Source organism: Tyto alba, unplaced genomic scaffold (assembly GCF_018691265.1).
Source record: "Tyto alba isolate M040663 unplaced genomic scaffold, T.alba_DEE_v4.0 Super-Scaffold_2, whole genome shotgun sequence".
NCBI lineage: Eukaryota > Metazoa > Chordata > Aves > Strigiformes > Tytonidae > Tyto > Tyto alba.
The window spans coordinates 57,553,139-57,571,747 of NW_024881282.1; the positions used below are offsets into that span (position 1 = coordinate 57,553,139).

At 37.3% G+C, this 18,609-nt stretch overlaps 1 protein-coding gene across 2 annotated transcripts in view; it reads left to right on the forward strand.

The window, feature by feature from the left end:
• The window catches only part of ADAMTS20 (ADAM metallopeptidase with thrombospondin type 1 motif 20), a 103,845-nt gene extending 86,362 nt beyond the window's left edge, over nucleotides 1–17,483 (forward strand). The window contains exons 29-39 of one of the 2 annotated variants that reach the window (XM_042792774.1): nucleotides 3,977–4,144; nucleotides 5,438–5,611; nucleotides 8,515–8,685; nucleotides 9,332–9,532; nucleotides 9,654–9,783; nucleotides 9,941–10,035; nucleotides 10,135–10,229; nucleotides 10,638–10,771; nucleotides 11,528–11,619; nucleotides 15,078–15,182; nucleotides 15,789–17,483. In XM_042792774.1, coding sequence (XP_042648708.1) covers nucleotides 3,977–4,144; nucleotides 5,438–5,611; nucleotides 8,515–8,685; nucleotides 9,332–9,532; nucleotides 9,654–9,783; nucleotides 9,941–10,035; nucleotides 10,135–10,229; nucleotides 10,638–10,771; nucleotides 11,528–11,619; nucleotides 15,078–15,182; nucleotides 15,789–15,878 — 1,455 coding nt within the window. In that variant the 3' untranslated portion in view covers nucleotides 15,879–17,483. The remainder of the gene's footprint in view (nucleotides 1–3,976; nucleotides 4,145–5,437; nucleotides 5,612–8,514; nucleotides 8,686–9,331; nucleotides 9,533–9,653; nucleotides 9,784–9,940; nucleotides 10,036–10,134; nucleotides 10,230–10,637; nucleotides 10,772–11,527; nucleotides 11,620–15,077; nucleotides 15,183–15,788) is intronic. The other variant, XM_042792775.1, reaches the window with a different exon arrangement.
• Nucleotides 17,484–18,609: the final 1,126 nt, after the last annotated feature.

Below are 18,609 nucleotides of genomic sequence, written 5' to 3' on the forward strand. Positions count from 1 at the left end.
CATTTAAGATTTTTCAACATAATACCAACCTGTTGAACGTGTCTTTTTAAGATGTTAAACATAACATTAAATTAATACGGAGTGAAAAGACTCCCTGGAAAAAGTTATTTAAATATTTTCTTGGTATGAGTTGGCAACATCATGTAACTTATTGTCTCTTGCAGCAAGAAGGAAAAATATATCAGATGATTTATCCAAAGTTACATTACTGCAAAGTTAAATTATATTCCTTAAATTGCTTTTTTTTAAAGACAAAATATTTTTAAAATAACTGAAAATAATTCTACCTACAGATTTTAAGTATCTTTCATTTGTGTGTCTAAATTAAACATTAAAATAACAATGGTTTTCAGCTAGCTTGAGTCATCAAAGCTAAACAGTATCTGAGTGAAAGAAAGTTTTAGTGTTTGAATGACTGCTCATAAAGCCTCTGTTATTCTTAACACTCAAACTGAACTCCTTCAGCTTCCCATCTAATATGATTGAAAACAAATGTGGATTCTCTTAATTCCTGTATAATTGTACTCTAATTAAAAAATTTAGTAAAACATCTTTACGAAAGAGAACTGCAAATAATCTCTTTATATAGGCATTGCTCTGTAATTACTAAAAATATTTTACAATAGGCTAACTTAAGACACAAATCTTCAATTTCTTTATTTAGAAGAAAGAATAACACGAATTATAAAGATTAAATTAGGCCATTTAAATATAAGAGGTGTAACTCATTTGAGTTTGGACCAATGAAGAGAAAAAAAAAACCAACCAAATAAAAAAAAAACAAAACACCCCAAAAACACTAAACCCAAACCAAACCAAGAAAAAAAAACCCAGACCCAATTCTAACCTGTGCAGAAGTAAACATGTAATGTTCTATTTAGTGGGTAGAGATAGTATTGGGCAATCTTTGGAAGATTGAGAATGAAGAGTAAGAGATTTCTTTGTATATGCTATTGCTATTAGCAGCCATTAGCCCTGTACAATAAATCTCTTTTTTGTTGAATAAAAAGATATCTGCACGAGCTGTGTAAACAAGTATGTATACATGCTGAAGAGTATGGTCTTAATACCTAATGTTGAGGGCAATGTGAAATTAAAGAGAGATTATTCTGTGCTGTGAGATTATTCTATGGTAGCCTCACATCCTGAAGTGGAGACTTTTTAGGACACCTTCTTTGGCTGCAGCTCAGCCTAGGACACAGTCCTCACGGGGTCTAGAAGGGCTCTGCCTGGTACAGCCCTCTGCACCCTCATGAGGGCTCGTGCTTCACCGGGGAAAGCCACTGAGAAAGGAGAGGCATGTGGTGTTTTCCTAACTCATCACAGGAGGAGGTTAAGCAGCTCTGAGCTACACTTCACTCACTACTGAAAAACAAAAAGGAAGAACCTTCAGAGTTTACAGGCCCCCTATGTCTACATTTTATGATTTAAATTCCTGAAAAAAACAAAACAAAAAGCTTTAAGAGGACAGTAGAATCAATTATCAAGATAATATCAGTACTTTAGTTACGTGTTATCTTGTCTGCTTTGATAATTAAATCCACTGAATTCAGAGCCTGGTTTCCTGAAGGGCTTTTATAGCGATATGGTTTGCATCATTTTAAGTTTTCTGACCTACCTTATTCCTTAACAGGCAAGTTGTGGCAAATCAGCACTCTTATCTTTTTTTTTCCAATATAATTATAGTTACATAAGAGAAACGTGCTAACCATTGTACTGTGTGATGAATTAATTATATTGCTTTATTCTTCAAAGATTTAATTTTAAACACGTTGGCACTTTCAATTAAAACTTTAAGATTACTGTGCTGGTTTTGGCTAGGGTAGAGTTTTGGGGTTTTTTTGTAGAAGCTAGTATGGGGCTATGTTGAGGACTTTTTGCTGAAAACAGTGTTGATAACACAGGGATATTCTAGCTATTGCTGATCAGCGCTTACATAGCACCAAGGCCTTTTCTGCCGCTGACCCCACCCCACCTGCGAGCAGGCTGGGGGTGCACAAGGAGTCAGGAGTGGGCACAGCAGGCCCCAACTGCCCAAAGGGATGTTCTATACAATATGTTGTCACACTCAGCATATAAAGCTGGAGGAAGAAGGAAGGGGGGGACATTCGGAGTGATGGCATTTGTCTTCCCAAGTCACCGTTACCCGTGCTGGAGCCCGGCTGTCCTGGGGATGGCTGAGCCCCTGCCTCCCCAGTGGTGAATTCCTCATTTTGCTGTGTTCTGTTCATGGCTTTTGCTTTACCTATTAAACTGTCCTTACCTCAACCCATGAGTTTTCTCACTTTTACTCTTCTGATTCTCTCCCCCATCTCGCCATGGGGGGAGTGAGCGAGTGGCTGGGTGGTGCTTAGTAGCCTGCTGGGGTTAAAGCGTGATAATTGCACATGTAAATGTTTAAGGACACATAGGAATGGAATCCCTGTGCTGTTGAGGACAAGTTGGTCAGCTAAGGTTCTGTTTAACAAAGTGTAGTTACTGTTATTGTGAAAAGTGTTTTTTCCCTAGCAGGTTAATTTATTATACTTGATTGTTCTATATTTTAAAAGATTTTCTCCAGCTGTTGCTCTCAGGCAAATATTTGCCAGGTTTTGTACTAAAAGCTGTATGATCTGAACCTAATTTCCTGAAAATAGAAGATATATGTATTTAAAAGTGCTTGGTTAAGTTAATGTATAATATTAGTGACATAGATGATGATGTAACATAAAAGGAAGAGAAATATCTTTGGTGCTTTTGAGGAAAGTCTATATTTAAATCCTTTTTTTCACACCCACTTATAAATTAAATTTTTATTTGAATATAAATTCTCTACCTGATTGTGTAGAAATATTTGTCCAAGGGTAAAATAGAGTACCCATGAAATCCTAGAACAGAGTAAGCACATTGTCTTTCCCGACAGAAAAGGAGTCTCCATTGATCAAAATGTTTTGATAGGATGCTATTAAATAGGAATATTAATTACAAAATTTAAATATATACATATATATACACACACACACACACACTTAAGTGCTTTCATTCACAGTGCTCATGGTTCAAGATAAGTCAGCTGAGCATCTACCTAATTTGGGAGTGCTTCAGATGTTCCTTGTTTGACTGAAAGTTCCCTAGGACCTGTGGCTCTGCTCTGCAGGTAGATAGGACAGCCCTGATTTGAAGAATTAAATTCAGACCTCAGTAAAGTCTCACAGCAGTCCATCAATTTAGCAGGGGAATGGTTCTTTCTCCAGAAGAGACTAGTCTGTCAGACACACTCTAAGCACAGTTAGGGTGTACTGTCAGGGTAGGGTTCACAAAAATGTGTCTACAGCCCCATTTGTTTTACGCTGGAGGGAGAGAAGTCAGTCCTAGAGCCAGTTGTGTATGTCGTAGCAGCTTTCTGGAGGAAACAGAATGCCAGGGTGGAGGGGCAAGGCCATGTCTCCAAGGACTGCACCATAACCTATAGTGTCTACTTTATACCTCTTCTCTTGCCTTTTTGTCACATATAGCAAGATACCCAAAGCTCATGGAAGGGGAGGTGCCAGAGCAACCATGACTTTGTAGCCTAATAGCTGGAAACATGCATTCCCAGGATTTTGCATTTTCCTTTCTTTAATGCTTATGATAAGCATCATGCTTAGTTGAAAATAGCAATGTACTTACTGGAAACAGAAGGCTGCTAGAGCACGTTCTTGTGAGATCGTAATATCAAGCTGTCTCCCACGTGCATATGGATGGCTGAGCTGAGGTATTAGTCAATGACGACATCAATGGATGAACAAGACATGAGAGATGTTGGGCATCTGATCTGTAACGCTCGGTACAAAAGAGCTTACACAGGAATTTCAGATAAGTACAGTAGATGTTGTGTCATAATACAGAAATTTATTCCTATAATCAGAGTCCATTTTGGGCGACACCACAGCTTCGTCTGGTTTTCTTATTACTTCAAGATTTTTAGTAAAGTAATGAAATACACTTTTCTTTTCAGTGTTCTGTTTCCTGTGGAAAAGGTTTGAAGTTTCGTGATGTGCATTGTTTTAATAGCTTCCAAGTTAAAATAGAAGAAGGAAACTGCAGACATTTGAAAAAACCACGGACATACAAAATATGTAGAGCTGGAAGATGTCCTGCTTGGAAGGCCAGCAGATGGAAAGAGGTATGTAAAATCTGCTGTAATTATGTTCTCTGTGAGAGTACAAGCCAAGATCATATTCATGACGCACTGTTTCGATGGAAATAATTGTAAAGAATTTTTTTTTATATGAAACATCACAATGAAATCTACAAATTAGCAAGTAGCTAATTCTATTTTTTTTTTTTTCTTTTAAGAAAAGTAACTAAGTAATTACAAATAAATATATATGAAAACTGAGAAGTATTTGGTAACCCAAACCTTGAGCTGGATGGGTACTTAAGACTTTCCTCATCTTCCCTTGTAAATTCAAAAAAACAGTAAATTTTGGAAGTTTACTTCTTACCTTCAGTGGTTAGTTCAGTTGTACCACTGTGATTGCTATCATAGTCTGGATATTGAAATGAAGCCAGGTTTGTGAGATAAGGACAAGAAAAAGGGCTTGTGGGCACAAATACTGGCCTTTTCTCTGGTTTGTTCTTGTAAAACATCTCTCAGTTTACTGTGAAATTTTGTGTAACTGAGCACATGTCAATATTTTGCATTTCACTCACTCTTTTAAAATATAATTCCTCACATTGATAAAGACACATTACCACTCTTCCCAACTTGGCCACACTTGGTATAGCAAAATCTACTTTATGATTAGGCTTGAGTCTTTAAGTAGGCTTTGGGACCTAATCGTGATTCTGACTGGGATAAAAGCGGGCTGTCTATCTCAGCAAGAGTTAGTTTTGTAGTGAAATACCTTTGGCCAGGAGGGAGGAAGAGGCATGTGGGAGGAAGGATTTCAACCTTTTTAAGCTCCTCAGGATTCAAAATCCTTAGTACTACTTGCAAAAGAAAGAGAAGTATCCTTGAAATACTGCACCATTTGCAGGATTTTTCTAACCGGAAACACTGAAAATTTTTTCTTTCATTTTAACATTTGCATTTTGAAACACCAGACAAGTCTGTCAGTGTCTAATAAAGGAATGATATAAACTCAGAACTTAAACTGTTTGATCTTGCAAGAATGTAAACTTTTGCTTTGGGTATGCCTATAGTGATTGTTCCTACTGTAAATTAAGATAAACAGAAAGATTAGTCTGGATAACTTTGATGCATTTATTTTCCATATTTCTTACAAATCTTTATTTTAATTGTAGTTTTACATTTTCAACATAAATTTCTTCAGATACAATGAAACACTAATACACTAGGGGCTGTGAAGTACATGTTAAATAATATCCTAAGAACTTGTAATAATGGCAACTGTACCACCTACTGAGGACTATCTCATTTCACACTGACATAACTAATTTTGATCAATTTCAGTGTTCTGGATCCTGTGGAGTGGGCATTCAGCAAAGGGACACCTACTGTCAGCTGACCGGCCTGGGTCGAGTGAGTGAAGCAATGTGTAACCCTGAAACCCGGCCCGCTAGCGAGAGACATTGCTGGCTGCCTGCCTGCTGGCAGTACCGGTGGTCGGCAGATGAATGGGAAGGTGTAAGTAAGGCTTTCAACTTGTATGAAGTAACTGAGTGATGTTATAAGTTTGTTTTTTTTTTGTTTGTTTGTTTGTTTTTGTTTTGGGTTTTTTGGTTTTTTTTTTTTTTTTGTTTGTTTGTTGGTTTTTTTTTTTGTTTTTTTTTGTTTTTTTGTTTTTTTTTTTTTTTTCTTGTCTGTGTTTAGGTATATTTCTAATACTTTTTACTTTACAGAATAACAAGCGACCCTGATGGATATTTTGAAGGTCAAGCTTGTGAAACTAAAGAGTGGCAAAAAAATGTCAAAGGCTTTGTTTTCTCTCTTACGCAGGATTTGCTTGTCTACTGTTGTCGACAAAAGCTCAGGTGGAGCTCTGAGCAGGTCCCTATTGATAGAACGGTGTAATTTGAATACAAAGTTCTTTATATAGTGCATAAAATGTTTAATAAAACCTCATAATGAAATATCATTTAAAAAATCACTTTTAGAGAACAGAAATACAAATGAAATGTCAGCTGCAAATAACAACCTCAGAGGTAAAACCTTTGGACAACAGTGTTTTCAAGAAGATCTCTATGGAAGACTTGACAGAAAAGATGATAAGCAAAATAAAACTCAGCATTCTCCTACCAAATACGAAGCAAGATAAGAAAATAAAACTTAGCATTCTACCAAATATTAATTTAACTTTCAGTTTTAAGAAAATCTAAAGATACCTTCAAGAGAGAGCTGAAGACATGATGGCTACTTTCTACATGCTAAAAATTTAATAACTTTTGTATCCATATATGAAAACATAAAAACATAAATAAAGATAGTGAGAGAGAAACCCAAAAATTATGTATAATACCTGAAATGGTATACAGAAGAGCCTGTCTCTTACTGTAACATTAAACAAAACCCCAGTTTGTGCAGTTATGATGTCTTAATAATCTGCACTGTTAAGTTTCTGAGGGAAAATCTGAAATTTAGAAGATGAAGATTCAAGTCTCAGGGACACAATGTTGTAGCAGTGACTACTGTTAATGTATAAATCATTTGTTGGTGTTCTGCTGGTGTCCTGGATTATATTCATGCAGTTAGGACATATATAGTCCTCTGTTAAACTATACTGAGGGAAAGCTGACAATATAGTTTTTTCCAAGTGTTCTCTTCTATGAATCTGTTAAAATTGGGAATTAGTGGAAGCAACTTTGAATGTTCTTTTAGCACAAATATACACTTTCAAAGAATGAGGTTGAATTTTCCTTTCCTGTCAAACATTTGTATATTCCAGCTTGGTATTCAGAGCTCTCCACTACAAATGCATTGTGTTTCACTACATCTTCAGGCTGGTTTATGACTTCTTCCACATGGTTATTGCTTGAAACTCCTGTGTTCAGTTCCCTTCTCTAACCAGATTCATATATAGCCTTGTACATCTAGTAGTTCAAGTGTTTATCCATCTGTATTCCACTCCCTGTGCAGTGAACTCACAGAATTTTGCCCAGCTGTCTCTGCTCTGAGTGCTCGTGTGTCATTTCCTCGCCTCACCAGTCACAGCATAGCAGAAAAATTTCCAGATTTTGCATTTCTCCAGCTTGCAGCTGGGAGGCTGGCTGGTAGCAGCACCCAGCATTCTCCTACCAAACATGCATTTTCATACTAAAGAGAAGAATGTCTACAAAGCTAATGTATAAAGCATAACCAAAAGGATTCTTCTGCCTGTTCCCATTACTGCATGACTGGGTTATTCTTTATGTGCCTAATATTCTGAGCTGCTCCATGGCGATAAAAGATCGGGTGTTCCTGTAAGTTACACCAGCCAACTGTATCCACGTTCCATCCCCTGATTCGAGTCCACAGCAAGGAAGTTACCAAGAGGACGGAGCCAGGCTCTGCACAGTATCACATGGTAGAAAATCAAAAGGCATCAGGAGTGAGGTGAAGCCAGAGAGGTCCAAACTGGATGTTATGAAAAACTTTTCCTCACTGAGGTCAATTCAGGCGGTTGAATGGGCTGTGCAGAGAATTTTTGCAGTCTTGAAAATCTCAAAGGATGGATACCTGACTTGATACAAGTTAGAGGTCTCCTCTAGCAGAACTGGTTTAATGTACAGCATCTGGTTTTTGTCCTTCAAGTTGCCTCTGAGTCAATACTAATAATATTTGAACAATAGGATTGATCTGTGTAACAGACAGACCTTGCTGAGTCCTCTAATTGACTGTTGTTGGGTCCAGATTACTATTAAGTTGGGTTCCCGTCTGACTGTAGTAGATGGAGTTACTGATTATTGCCTCTGCTGAGAGTGGGGTTAATGTATTTGAGCCTTCTTTCTTTATCACAGCAAGTTCAAACAGGTCAGTTTAAGCATCTGTACCTGGGGACGTGCTGTTGACATGTATTACTTGGCACGTACCTCCACTTTTCTGGATTTTGGTAGCAGTAAGTGTCTTATCCTGTCCTGGCAGGACTGCAGTGGCTTTGCATCCTACCAACGTGCCCCAAGGGGAGGCCTGAGGACACTGAGAACAAAGGCACAGGCTCAACATATACTACTGCTCAAAGCTGCCACTAGCTTCATTAATAGGCAGGGATTTTTTTCTTTTATCGATGTAATATCAGATACATACTCCCAGGGATTCTTTTTGTTTGAATAAAGACCAAGTTATTTCTTTCATATTTCTCCTCAGTCTCACCCAACAGTTAGGGTGTCATGTCATTATACACTATCAGCTTTTTAGCTGATTGGAGGTATCTGAACTTTGAAAACAAAGTAAAGGATTTTGTTTCAGTGAGTAATTCAGTCCAACACTGATAACAGATGTCATAAAAGGTGTTGCTGTTTGGGTTTTACTGGTGTGTGGCAATTGGCAAATAACTCTGTTCTGTAAATGGCTAGTTTAAGTACAAAAACTGTGACTGTTCTTCTCATACTCAGTGCTCGGCATCATATAGAAGAAAGGAAATACACCGGAAGGTTAAGTGTGTGGATGAAAACCAGCTCCAAGTGGATGAAAGCTTCTGTGATCCTGCCACAAAGCCTCCATCAACCAAAATCTGCAGGATAACTCCCTCTAAATATATTGTGCTTACAGGAGAACTGTCACAGGTAAACTAATGATACTGCTTGCACATCTTCTATATAACTTTACTTTTAAGAATGTTATATTGCTGTAAAACGTACATTAAGTGTGCAGAGCAAAAAAAAAAAAAAAAAGTATATTTTAATCTGAACGTGGATGCCTAAACATTGTCTACATTGAACCTTCTAATGAGCCATGATTTATTGTAGTGACTGTTATCAGTCTTCTGGTAGATGCCCTGGGACCTCCAAACACCAGCCAGAGGACAGCTGCCCCTACCACAGCATTTCTCTGCTGGTTCCCAGGAAACTCTCTTGCAAGCTGATCTCACTGAAGTAAACCAAAACCTTTTCCTTGATTTCAGTGAAGTGGTGGATTGGTGCCTTATTTCCCTTGCACATCTGCACTACCTATATCTGCGTGTCTGTGTGTGTGTACTGCAGCTGGGAGGGAACTGCTCCAGAACCTCTGTGAGCTCTGAGAAAAAGGCAGCATGAGAATTCCCACCACCTTGCATGCATAACTATTGTAGACCTTCTTCTGCACTAATGTACCAGCCCTGATTACAGGCTTTTGCCAAAGTGAGGATCAGAGCTGACTTATTTGTAATTGCAATGCTGCAGAAAGGTTGTTTCACAGAAATGATGCCTGTGCTTGGGGATTTTATTTCAGTGCTCAGCCAGCTGTGGGTTTGGTTACCAGCAGAGGATCACGTACTGTGTTGGAAGCCATTCAGTTCAAAATCATCATGCCCGTGGCCTTCGAACTGTAGCGTACCAAGTTTGCCCGGTAGAGCCATCCCCATACATTTTTAAGTGCAATATCAAAGGATGTTCACAAGCAGCTACCTGGAGAGTGGGAAAGTGGACCAAAGTGAGTAAAGATGTGCAAGCTCATTTTTGATAGCTGTCTCAAACATAAACGAATGCCAATTCATAATTATGTTAATTATTTACTACCATCTTACTAACTCTTGATGGCTATCCATGTCTAGTGCTCAGTATCTTGTGGAGTGGGGATAAAGGAGAGAACCGTAGAATGTATGACTGAAAGTGGCTTTTCCAGTGACTTGTGCCTGCCTCATTTAAAACCAGATGCCAGAAAGATCTGCCATGAGGAAGAATGTAAGTGGCAGCTGTAATTTTCAGCTGAAGATATTGTTTTCCCAGATTACTTACATAAAAGCTATAAATATATTTTGAGTACAATTATGCAAAAATAAGTCCTAAAACTAAGCTCTCTTCATGAAATATTAATATGATTTAATAATTCATTTTGAAGGTGAAATTCTTACCACCTGCAAAGATATCCAGATTAAAAAAGGGATTAGAAAGGATGGTGAATACCTACTTAACGTTAAGGGAAGGATGATAAAGGTACTCTTAAGATTTATGAGTTTCTATCAGCACATATTTTTATGAAATAATACTTTTCTAATAAAGATTATGCTAGAGGGGTTGTATTTTCTCTTCCAGATTTACTGCTCAGGCATGCACTTAGAAAATCCCAAAGAATATTTGACATTGGTAAAAGGTGAAGCAGACAACTTTTCTGAAGTGTATGGATTCAGGTACAAAAGTGGTTTTGTAACTTTGTGAAGTGCATTTATTCCTTCCAAATAAAAGAATAAGATGATACTTACCTTTTGTGAGAACAGATGCGTAGAATTTTTTTCCTTGATTTCCTGTTTTAAATATCCAAGCATATGAACACACATGCGGAAATGTGGATACTTCTGGGCTGAAATTGTGTTAATTGCACTAAATGATTATAAAAATATTCTATCTTGACTTTAGTAGAAATGGCTTCAGTCCACAGTAGTGTTTCAATTGAGCCAAGATTAATAGCTGAACTTCTTGTTCAATAACTGTTGTTCAGTATTTTTTTATGCAGCATAGTGCAATGCAATTACTTGTCACCATGATGTTATATTATGGAAAAATATCAAATGAAAAACTAAATCTTTGCTATTCTCTAGGCTGCAGAATCCATATGAATGTCCTTTCAATGGGAGCAGAAGGCAAGACTGTGCCTGTCGAAATGATTACCTTGCAGCTGGCTTCACAGTTTTCAGCAAAATAAGATTTGATGTGTCTTCCATGCAAATTAAAAGTAAGCATTTTGGCAGTTTTATCCAATGTGAGCATTCTACTGAAATTGCACATGGTCATGATTACCAAATTACCATTTTGACCCACTTATAGATCCAGCTGTGCCATTCTTGGGCAAACAACATTCTTATTTCCTTTAGGAATTCAATGCAAATTTCAAAGGAAAACAATAATTAAGAAACCACCACTACTTCATTTGTTGGTTTGTCCTAAGTGGTCAAGTGGTGTGAATCTTACAGATCTGTATTTTATATGTGAACTAGCTTCTGTTTCTAAGGTTTTGTTCCTATTATTCCATTTCCTTTTAGTCTCTGACATATTTTTCTTGGGAAAGTCTTCCTATGCTGTAGTTAGTCCCTTCTCAGACCTTGGCAGACATACTAAATGGACAGGGAACCTTGCAGTGCTTTCAAGCCCCTGCCTGAAGGTGTAAAGGTGGCCCACAACCTGCTCACCTGGATCTGTGTCCAAATGCACATCTGTCCTCCTCCTAGCCCTCTCCTATCTCTGAAAGAAAACTGGTCTTGTAGGCTGGACTGATGTTGCATTAACTAGAATGGACTATTTAAAACATCGTTTCTAAAAAACCAAACTAAAACATACAAAAAACCCCCTCCAAACAAACAGCAAACAAAAAACCCCACCCAAAACAAACCAAACACCCACCCCACCCCCACATGTTAATGCTTTTTTGCACTGTTTTCACTTGAACTACTAATACAGCTGTTTCAGCGTTGAGTAATTTTCTGTTTTCCAGCCACAGATTTTCTTTTTGCTCAGACTATACTTGGGAGAGCAGTTCCGTTTGCTACAGCTGGAGATTGCTACAGTGCTGCCAGATGTCCACAGGTATTTATGACTTCTTACCCCCTTGAAATGTGTACGTAAGGGGCAGGAAATCTGTGTGACTGGTTTAGCGCTGTAAGGTTCTAAACCAATCTCCTTTCTAGTCTGTGTACTACATTAATAAGTAGTTTTTTCTTACTCTTTTGTCTCCTGTTCCACTATCTCCTCTCCCCTGTTTCTCCCTCTAATTGTTTATTCCCTCTAGGGTCCATGCATGTATATTCAGCTTTCTATGTATTTCCTATATTGGTTTCCTTCCCTTGGGATGTGATGTACCCTTTGTTTCCCCCTAATCCCTTCTCAATCTTTGTTCTTCTCCAGAGACTTTCCCTTTCTATAATTCTGCAGAATTTTTCTTATCTTTTTTCTGTTTCTCTCCTGATGCTTCATATCTTTGAAGACTACCAGAGGAAATCAATCCTGTTTAGCAGTATAATTTAAAATTTATACATCCATTGGTGTGTCCACATTAGTGTTTTAGTTTGAATTGGATGGTGCTCTTTAAATTAATCTCTTTATTGTCCCAGTTTACTATTTGTTGGTTCACATCATGGAGCAGTCTTGAAAGACATGAATGGGGGGATGCCCTCTGGATGAAACTAAATCAAACAATGAGCTCCAAAAGAAAGATCTTAATGCACTTTGACTGCTAATGAGGATTCAGTCTATGGAACTAGATGAGATTTAGCCCAGAGTAAAGCACCGGTCTGTGTACTGTTTACAGACATTGGGCTCTCTGATCCAACATTTTCACTCTAAAGATATGCTCATACTGCAGCGTCCTTCTTGCTAATGCAGTCTGAACTAGTCAACCTAGTTTGCCTTTGGAGCCCATTGGCAGAAAAGGGATTCCCTAGAAAACAGTTCAGCTAATCTTACCCTATTAGACACTTCAGGTTGAAGTCAACCATCCTCTGGAAGTGCATATTTCTTTTCACTGATTATAAAGGGAATTAAGATCGACTAGTTCAGACTTGCATGGAGGTAAATCCCTGTTGTCCATCTAGCCTAGGTGCTTAAACTTAAGACAGGCTACATGGGTGGGTGCATTCAAGGGCAGCTAGGGACAATTTATGTACAGTTTAGGTACAAATGAAGTGCCTAAGTTAGGCTGGACTTAACCCTTCACAAGAAAACAGTTGGAGTTCGTTACCGTATTGGATACCTTCAACTTGCAAACTCTTTGGGCTTAGTACAATACAAATCTGCAATCTGTAACTTCTGTTGGGAAATCATTCTGCTTACATGATTTTTTCATTGACACATTTCCATCTATAAGATCTGCACTGAAACTAACACTTGTAATTCAGTAAAAAGGCCTCTTTTCCTGTGCTCTGCCCTTGAAATCTGTTCCTGGCCTCAAGTATGCTGCATGACGCCTCAGACAGCTGTTAAGCTGTCATTATAATTGTACATAGCACTTCTCATTTATTTTTGCAAAATGATGTCACTGTGAATGAAGTTACTTTGGGCCTGTTAATTGTGGAAAGCATTCCACACTGTATGAATTTCCTCCAGATGCTTTATTAATTAAATGGAAATCTTCCACTTTTTGGGCACTTTGAAGAACAACCTACCCTATGCATATGAGCTTATGTTAGCTCATCCTGAGTGTATGAGTGCTATAAAAACAGCAACTTTACATTGAAGTACTCTCAAAACAAATCTGCCATATCGAACAATGTAAGACTGAATTTTTATGAAGGAATTTCAGTGAATCACAAGAATAAAGGCTGAATGCTGTATTTTTATACATGCACACATACATATACCCACACAAATGTTTTTATATATATACACATAAATCTGACTATGGTGATATTAAGCAATAAAATACAGAAGCTACCATACATGATAGAAATGTTATCTTTGCTAAATCTTTCATCACAGGATTTAGGCAATTTTAACTAGATCTGAATACAGAAATTCAGGCCTTCAGTGAATAGTAGAGAGGTGTGCAGGAGTTTTCTGATTGTAGTGCACAAAGGCCATTAGGCTCTTTGCAGAGGTAGTAGTTCTTTCCAGCACATTGCGCTACTGTGTGAATGCAATTTAATAGTTTTCTGTACTCCAGTTTGTTTACCAAAGCAGCATAGTTTGTTGCTTTTAATATATTTCTTATTCTCATAACTGACTCTGTTTTAAAGCTAGTTTTCAGAGTATGTATTTACGTAGGCAAATATTTTAGAATTAATAAACTATTTTGAATGGTTTGTATTGCAGAACATTCCATTTATCAGTGAATTTATTTATTTTGACCTCCATTTATGTTCATGTTCAATTATATTATTTGTTATAGTGAAAAGGAAATGGAAGATAAGATGGTAATGCTTGGACAGTGTGCTTGCAAAAATCTGAGAATTAGATGGCTAAGTGTCATGGCTTAACCCTAGCTGGCAACTTAACACTACACAGCTGCTCATTCACTACTCTCCACCTTTCAGAGGGATGGGGAGGAGAATCGGAAAAAAAGTAAAATTTGTGGGTTGAGATAAGAATAGTTTAATAATGGAAATGAAATATAATAATTGTAATGAAAAGAGAGTTAAGAAAAGGAGAGATAAATAATACCCAAGAAAGACAAGCACAATGATGAAGAATGCAATCACTCACTACCCACTGACTGATGCCCAGCCAGTCCTCGAGCAGCGATCAGCCCCTCCCAGCCAACTCCCCCATTTATATACTCAGCATGATGTCCTATTGTATGGACTATCCCTTTGGCTAGTTTGGGTCAGCTGTCCTGGCTGTGCTCCCTCCCAGCATCTTGTGTATCTCCTCTCTGACAGAACATGGGAAGCTGAAAAGTCCTTGACTTAGGATAAGAACTACTCAGCAATAACTAAAACACCAGTGTGTTATCAACACTATTCTCGTACTAAATCCAAAACACAGCACTGTACCAGCTACTAGGAAGAAGAGTAAATCTATCCCAGCTGAAACCAGGACACTAAGTGATTTGTCTGTAATTTCCAGCTACTAGTAGGTCCTCACCATGTTATTTCCAAAAAGTTCAGGCACCTTCTTGAAAGACTGTTGTTTTTTTGTTTTGTTTGGTTTTTTGTTTTTTTTTTTTTTTTTTTTAAGCCAGCTTCATTCTTGCATGTTGCAAGTCCATACTTTTTGTAAATTAAAATTTAATATGTAGTAAGGAGAGCTAAAATAATTTGATGTCTGATGTTAGTTCTGTATTCAGACTCTGCAGACAGATGCTACAGATCAGCTGATGCACGGGTACTATTTATTGCAGAATAACTTGTTTGTGTGTCTAATTGTCAAAAAAAGGGTATAATGCAGTGTTACTAACCCAAGTACACACCTTTGAGCTTTGAGTACTTAATGTCTAGATATACCGAGTGATATGTGCAAATATGCCAATGTAGTGTTTTAGTGTTCTGAACTGTTTATGAGCTCTGTATTTTACCTTTTTCCTTTTTTTTTTTTTTTTTTTTTTTTGTTAGGGACAGTTCAGCATTAATTTGGCTGGTACAGGTCTGAGAGTATCCAGTACAGTTAGGTGGATTGCTCAGGGCAACTATGCAACTGCTGACGTACACAAATCCCATGTAAGTCAATGTTGTTTTCCTTTACCCACTCTTATGGCTTGGAGCATTATGCCTCCAGAGGTGCAAGTGATGACTTTCTAGTGAAAGCTCAGTAGTGCTCAAGGTCTCATCTTTTTACAGATGTAATTCAAAAACTATGTTTAATCACACTGCCCAGAATCTAATCCAGATCAACATTGCCTGCCTACCCTACTCTTACAGCTTTTAAGAGCCTATTGTTATATTAATCAGGTTTAATATTAGGTATCTTCAAAACCTTTAATACTTTTTAAAAATAATAAACACAACACCCAAAAAACCCATTTTATTAAAGATACCCTACTACAAAAGATCCTTACAGATGACTTACCTCCAGCTTGATTCATGTGAGAGACCAAAAGACCAGTTGAACAAGAACAGTAAGCATGCACAGTTTAAGACAACATTGGATGGTAAGACAGGAAAGAAGATATCTCTGTTTTGCTAATTTGATGCTATCTCTTGATTTAGTTTTTGTAGGAATGATTTTTCAAAAGGTCTACTGTGTGCAAACCTCAAGGAGCTTTTTGTACAACTGGGATTTCAATCACTTTTCTTGATTGACAGTTCTTCTTGTCTAATTCCCAGGATGGTACCAAAATATATGGAAGATGTGGAGGATTTTGTGGAAAATGTATTCCTAACACCATTATTGGTCTCCAACTTCAAATACAGTGAGAACTCTGATGTGGTAAGAGCATCAAAGCAGGGACATCTGCCGTTTAGGTGCAAATTGTTGGTGCCGTGTATATATATTTTTTAATGCTTTCATCTCTGTAATGCTCATTACTGTAATGCTCACTACTAAGAATTCCTGTTTTCTTCAGTGATTATTCAGGGATGTATTATCTGTTTGTGGGCTAGCAAGTACATCAATCACAATCATAAATCTTCAGGTTTTAATGGAGAGGCATTCATTCAATATACAGTATGTAGTAGCAAGTAAATTGCACTGAGGTTGCTACCATGGGTAACACTCTAGATTGTACCATAATTGTAATAATTTACCTGCAACTAACTGGTGCAATTTTTTATGCAGTATTCAGTAAAATTTATACTCTACTGGTTTTCTTGATCAACTGTACTAAAATGTAGAAAGGAAAGAGGTATTGCTATATAGAGAAGACAGGTAATAATTTCAAATACTTCAAATTTTGTGAAACCTTTTAGGAGTTAGCTGTCAACAACTTACAGCAGAAAAATATATAACCAACATACTTGAGATAGTTTCTATAGATCTGTGTGTTTGTCAGTAAAAGCATTTTTTCCCCATCCCTTTCATTATATTCTTTGTGGTGCTCAAATACTAGCAGTATTCCCGAGAAGTGTGGTTTAACTTCTGTAGTCTCTATAGCACGTTAAACATCTAGGCTTAGTTTTGTTGTGGTTACAGGAAAAAAAAATAAGGAAACAAATTGCTTGGAAACCTGATTTTAAATCCCTGCCTCTCATCTAAGTATACTGTAAATGCAGTGTATTCTGTTTACTGTAGCATTTCATCTGTGATTGTATTAATATGTATCTACTTAAACACTTTCCATATACACCTTACTCCTTTTTTACAGGCCAATGGCATGTTAGTAAAGGCTGTAGTGTGTGTCCCTCTTATATTCCATTTCAACATCATTTTCAGTAACCTCAGTGAGAACCCTGGGCAGAGGCAGCATCAAGCCCCACAGTGGTTTTGGTGTCCATTTTTGACTTAGTTTAATTTTTCAATGTTTGTAAATACAGTTCTAACATCTGCCAGTCAAAATTAGTTCTTCCATAAATGTGTAGGAAAGAGTTACAAGGTTTAAAAAACAATCTAGTTCTTCGATATGGTGTTTTGTATTACATTACAGTCCAGAACTGTAGAAATATATGTGTATAAAGATAATGCATTTCAGGGCCAACTCTCAGGTATTCAGAATAGAGTTTTCTACATGCATAACAACATACATTGTGTACCAGATAACTATACATCCTGTAAACCAAATATTTGTTTTGCACGCCAGTACAATTGGTAGATCAAATGGCAGCTATATCATATTTTTATCCACAAAGAGTTAGCCATGAATTAGCAGTATGTATTAATTAAAAACAGTACTGTGCCACAGAAGTGTAAGCAGCTACTTTTTAGATAACACATGTAGGTAATTATTTTGTGATCTCTGCATCAGAAATGTATTTTTGCACTATGTGCCTTATATTAGTTGTAAACATTAATAAGAATATAAAACACTATTTTCCTAGAAATGTTTACATTTATAATTAAAATCCTGTAATTTATGAAATATTTATATAATAAATATGCTTGTGTGAATGGTACCAGAGTGCTTTTGCTTTTTTTTTTTTTGAGGGGGGGGAGGGAATATCAAGCACTTAGTACAAAGTATGGCAAAAATATTTCAACTTGTTTATGCACAGAATAATTACATTCTTAATACCTCTTCACAATAATAGACGTTGACTTATACTAGAATAACTGCCACACAAGCAGCTTATAGTCATAGGAATATTTTCCATGGAAACAAATCCAGCTTCAGAGGTACAAACTCCACATCTGTGTTCTCTTTCTAGTTGTCCCCTGTATTCACCTATACCTTTCTTGGGGGACTACCCTGTAAATTTTTCACTGAAATAATGTAGAAATCTGAAATAATCTCCTTCCTCCTTGTGCTAAACTCAGATCAACTGCTTTATAACAGAGTCCCTCAACAACTGCTTTGGCAGAAGGGGAACTTCAGTCCACCTCCATCCCCAGGAGGACCATTTTCTTCTCATCCCTGAAACTGCAGTAAAGGGCTTGAAAGCACTCAGCTCTGCTGCCACAGAATCACTCTGAAAATCTACTACCAAATAAAGTAACTTTTACCCCAATATTCAACACAATGTGTTTTTATTGGGTAATAGTGATTTTTGAGTAAAAATGTATTTTCTATGGTCAGTACAAGCCCTATGGCCCAACATCAACTTCAGCATAAAATAACATTGTATTGTATTCTAATTTTTTGCATCTTTTCATTATTCTTTCCTTGGTTTGCAGTTTCAGCCCTGGTGTAGGGAGAACGTACGTGTTTGTTCTGGCATTTTGTGATTTCTTTGTGTTAAGATTTTGATTTTGTTGAGAAAAAGGGCTAGATCAATCACCCCATTTCAACTTACTAACTTTTCATCCTGAAGGCAATTTAAGGAAAACATGAGCCTGACAATCAGCTCTGAAGAATGTGGAGACTAGATGATGCTGACATGTTAGCAGGTCCGTGCAATAAAATGAGAATCACAGGTTGTACTTGCAGTGTGGCGTTTCTATCTCCTTTAATTGACACTTCTGTGGATTTCCATCGCACTGAGCAGCCGAGATGCCGGGCAGGGTAGCGGGGTGCTCCATGAGAGCGCTGTGAGCTCCACCTCGTGGGTCTGTGTG